This window comes from Apus apus, chromosome 3 (genome assembly GCF_020740795.1).
Source record: "Apus apus isolate bApuApu2 chromosome 3, bApuApu2.pri.cur, whole genome shotgun sequence".
NCBI lineage: Eukaryota > Metazoa > Chordata > Aves > Apodiformes > Apodidae > Apus > Apus apus.
The window spans coordinates 82,817,203-82,822,071 of NC_067284.1; the positions used below are offsets into that span (position 1 = coordinate 82,817,203).

The 4,869-nt window shown below is 44.0% G+C and overlaps 1 protein-coding gene across 1 annotated transcript; it reads left to right on the forward strand.

Annotated features, from left to right (window-relative positions):
• The first annotated feature begins 1,976 nt into the window (after nucleotides 1-1,976).
• On the forward strand, nucleotides 1,977-3,652 carry MAP1LC3C (microtubule associated protein 1 light chain 3 gamma). The gene is made up of 4 exons (XM_051614600.1): nucleotides 1,977-2,034; nucleotides 2,111-2,166; nucleotides 2,297-2,403; nucleotides 3,378-3,652. Exons 1-4 carry the CDS (start codon nucleotides 1,977-1,979, stop codon nucleotides 3,586-3,588), a joined length of 432 nt encoding a protein of 143 aa, XP_051470560.1. The 3' UTR covers nucleotides 3,589-3,652.
• The last annotated feature ends 1,217 nt before the right edge of the window (nucleotides 3,653-4,869 follow it).

A 4,869-nucleotide genomic window follows, 5' to 3' on the forward strand; every position in this document is an offset into this window, starting at 1 on the left:
TTCTCTCTGCCTCTACAAAATGTAGCACATTAAATTATTAGTTAGCAGATGCTAAGTAAAGCCTGGGTTTGTGCTCACTTTTTTGCTCTCACAGACATTAGAGCTGTAACTGATCACCAGGTTCTCTGGGAATGCTCCTTTGGCTCACCCTTTTGTCAGGTACTCATTTTTCCCTCTAGCAGCTGATGTAGGTGCTTATGGATACAAAAAGAAACCACTTCTCTCTGGAAGCAAGGCTGCTGATGTCTGTATGGAGCCATGCTTTTGTACTTCATGTGCACTGAGAGCTGATGCAGATAGCACAGCTCTGGTGTTCCAGGTTCCCTCTCCTCTACACACAGTAGATCACAGATCTTACTACTGCATCTACTGGGCAAAAACCAGCAGGGGTGTGTGGAAGAACCACTCCACTTCCTGAACAGCTTTCAGAAGCCCCACATTGGCCACAACTCCAAAGACACACTCTGTGATCTCCACACAGCTGTCTCCCGCAGGCTTTATTCCTGCGCTGTATGGTAAGTCTACACTGCTTCTTACCCTTCAAATCATGCTTACATTCCTACATCTTCTTAAATATGTGTCTCACCAGACTGAGTTATGGTGTGGTGTCAGTTCTGTGGCAAACGACCTCGTCTGCTTATACTTCCCCAGTCTGTCACCCCACCTCTACTCAATTTAAGGTAGACCCAGCTTCTAAGCAAACCTCTGGGCTTACCTGTGCTGATGCAGTGGTCTGCTCATGGGGAGAAGCTGTCTTCAAACCATTCCAGCATAGGCTCAAGTCCTCTCCGAACTCTCCGAACCCTTCATGCTCATGAACCCCTCAAAGTAAAGATCTTGTCTTCTCTGCGCAATTAAATTCGTAGTGCCGCATGGGGGAGCTTGTGCTGTGACTAGAGCTCATCACTTCCAGATGAAGTGAGAAGGACAGCTCAGCACCGCTGAACACTTCAGGCACTGGAAGTTGTGTTCTGGTAAGGCTGCTTGTACATAGTACACACACAGTGTAATAAAGTTGTTCCTTTTCAAACTGATCTTAAGTGACAGTCGTTGATTTTGCCTTGAAAAAACAGCCAAACCCGTAACTCACAAGCATCTTTAGTCTGGTAGGTCAAATACAATGAAAATTACTATAATTTAAAGCCATAAGCAAAGCAAATGAGTAATGAGGATCAATTCCAGCCATCCACTAAGATAACTTATACACACAAGCAGCCTTTGTTAACTAGAGTTAACTTTACTACTTGCTGAGCCATGTCTGACTGCAAAGCCATCTTGACAGTCAAGTAAAAGCAAGTGAACAAGCAACCCAAAACACAAGGAATCTGTCTCATCATAATTGGCAAACAGATGGACCTGAAGACTGCTTGGAAACCCTTAAAAACATGGCCATGCCTTAGAGACAAAAGCAGAGTTAAAGCTCACCTCCCAAGTAATTCAGAAAATAAGTAACCTGAGGATATGAAAAATGTCAGGTATGTTGTGTTTTTGTTGTTTGTTTGCTTGTTTTTTCCTAAACCCAAAAAAATAGTTGGAAAGCAGTTTGTAAGATGAAGGATGTCACTGACCTTCTGGACTGGCCATCTGGCAAGGGAAGACAGATGGAGACAGTCGCGCTTTGAACTGCACATTTCAGCCACCTCAAGGGGTACTTAGTCAGAGACCTCTCACAACGTATTATATTGTCCTGTGTACAGAATATCTCGCACTCCGGGTAGCAGCTATCAAAGAAAGCAGAGCATGGAAAAGACGCTGCTGGGATGGACTGGAGAGGCAGGCTCACCAGCAGCCCATGTCACTCTCCCTTCCGGGCCGGCTGGAAAGCCTGCGGGGCCGCCCTTGGCTGCCGGGCGGGGCGGGCTGTGCCCGCAGCACCGGGCCGGGGCGGGCCGGGGGCGGCCCCATAAGAGGCGCGGGGCGGCAGCGGCAGGAGCAGCGGCAGGACTAACGGCAGGACTAACTATCGCCGGAGGATGATGCAGGCGATGCCCGGGGCGCAGGCGGCCAGGCCGTTCAAGTTGAGGAAGAGTTTCGGTAGGAGCTGGGGGGCGGCGGGGGGGTGGGGAGGAGAGGGGGGCTGCGGGTAACGCTTCTCCCTTCTCCCGCGCAGCCACCCGCCTGGAAGAGGTAGCAGGAATCCGGGCGAAGTTTCCAACAAAAATCCCGGTAAATCTGTCTTGTTATCGGAGCGTATTGCTGCCATTTGAAAACAAATATTGGGAACCTTTCCATCAAGGGTGGTGGGGAGGGACTTGAATGTTTTAGGATTTGCTAAGCGTGACTCTAATTAAAACAGGTAATTGTTGAGAGATACCATAGAGAAAAATACCTTCCTCTCTTGGACAAAACCAAGTTTCTTGTTCCCGAGGAGCTGACCATGATGCAGTTCATAACCATCATCAGGTAGGTGGCGAGCAGCTGTGGGGCTGTGCTGCAGCGGGGGCTTGCTGCTGCTGCTGCTGCTGCTGCTGCTGCTGCTGCTCCCTGAGCAGGTATTTTCTAGCGCTGTGCTGGAACATCTTGCTTTCCTTGGTGGGAAGGGGGATGAAGGTATCGTAATGGCTTCCCTCTACGGCAAGTATTTAAAGAAAATCAACAGGTGTTTTCTTGTGGCTTATGCTTTTTGGTTTAATGGTCTTCTCTCTTCACCCTAACTGTAGTGAGTAAAGATTGTATCAGACGCTGGTTCTGCTTTCTTCTTGCTTGATGAACTTGATTTTGGGATTCTGGTTCTGTTCGGCTTATAGCTGTTACTGCATTGTGCTGAATTTGTTCAACTCTAAGGTTTGAGTGGCATGAAATGTTCTTTTAAATTATTCTGTATACAGCACTACAGGGGAGAAGCCTCCCAAAGTATTTAGTGCAGTTCTCTGACAGAGTAAGAAAGGCATGTGCTTTCCCATAAACTTTTTAAAGTATGGAAGAGATCTTTCTAGATGTGAGCTACTGTAAAAAATGTTTTTGGACAGCTTAGGTCATGATCCTTCTATGCAATGTCTTGGAGAACGACTCTGCTTTTGAAGCTAAACTTAAAAAGTTTAACAGACCATGCTGGAATCCTTTACCGCAGCTGTACAGCAGAACCTTTTGCCTTCTACTTAGCACTTCTCTTTGGTAATTGAGACCTCAAAGCTCAGGCTCAGTAGCACTCATGATTAAACAATGTAAGCTATCCTTGGAGCAAAAGCCTTTCAGCTTCCAAGTGTCCAGTTAACTTCCTTCTGATTAAGATGTTAAACCACATAATGATTTTACACAACATATCTTGTACATAGTCCATACGACAACGCTGCTTAATGTATTTAATAGACTAAAGTTGAAACTTTATTAAATCTGTTAATTCTTAATCTTCCATTTCTCCTCCCTTCTCCAATTAGAAGCAGGATGGCTCTAACTGCTACACAAGCTTTCTACCTCCTGGTGAACAACAAAAGCCTAGCCAGTATGTCCTTGACAATGGCAGAAGTGTACAGGGACTACAGAGATGAAGATGGCTTTGTGTATATGACATATGCTTCCCAGGAGATGTTTGGATGCTTTTTACCCACTGCTCAAGGGAAGACTATGGAATGCCTTCAAAAAACTTAAGGTTGGGTCCATGTGCTGCAGTGAAGCAGTGTGCTCTGAACTCTGCCTATGAGCTGAATCTTGGAGATGCTCCTTGCAATATGAGCTCTTGAGCTTTGTAGTGAGGAGTTATGACCCAAAAGCTGGCAGGACCAGCTTAAGGCAGAAATGGTGATACACGTTTCCTAGATGATAATTTGGATATATATTTTTATATTTGAAGACACTATGTTTTTCTTGGAACTGCACCTTCACTTTTTTGCAATATGAATCTTTGTTATGTAACTGATTTTAAAGGTGTCCTTAAAGCCTAAGTTTAAGAGTAAAATAAAGAAGCTTTTAAGTATTGAGTTGAATGGTAGTTTTAATCTGGGGAAAGACTGTAAAAGTGTGTCTTGGAGAAGGTCCCAGAATAACTCTGGGAATTTGAGCTCAATGTATCTTAAGTGAAGCATTGCTTCCATAGCCATTCCAGATTTTTTGAATGCAATAACAAATTTTAAGTCTGATCACACAGGAGCAAAGCCATAACTATAAATGGTTTGTTAAGCTAGATATCTGAGCTGCAAGACCCAGCAGATGATACTAGTGCTAGACCAGGGTTCAAATGCAGTGTTAAGCATAACACCTAGGCAAAATACTGTCAGCTGTTACAGAAAACACTGTGACTATCTGTGATTATAGATAACTTGTTTTAAATAAGCAAAACTGATTGCTAGTCAACATAACTTAAACGTAAATAGCAAGACCTGAACTGTAGCTTAACTAAGCATCAAAGAGTTTGTTCTTACTACTGAATTCTGCTATTCTGGTCTCTCTAGATAGACAGTCACATCCATTCCCTCCAGGTACCTGCTTGTCAGTTCCTCTGGAGGACTTTAGTGACTCTTCTTTCAAGGATGGATAGAGCTGTGTGATGTACCTTGTGATTAAGAGGTGTGTCTGTCTCTAGAGCGTGTCAAAATTGTCATGTAGTGAGATGCTTCTTCATCTAACACGCAAACTTTGTTCCTAAACGTGTATTAAACCTAAACATGTATTAAAGAAATACTTGACAGGATGCTTAGTTTGAAGTATAGCTCAAGCTGGCTTTCTTGCTCTTCTTGTTTGTGAGGAATGTATTGGAGAGTTATACGTGTTCTGATCTTGCATAATCAACTTAAAACATCAGGTTATTGAACAATCTGTCAGTGTGCAGTTAATCAAGCTATGGCAGCCTTAACTTGGGATGGTCAATGTAATTCTTCTGTTCAGTACCAAACTGATTTGCAGAGTTATTAACGTAGAAATTGCTAGACTGCA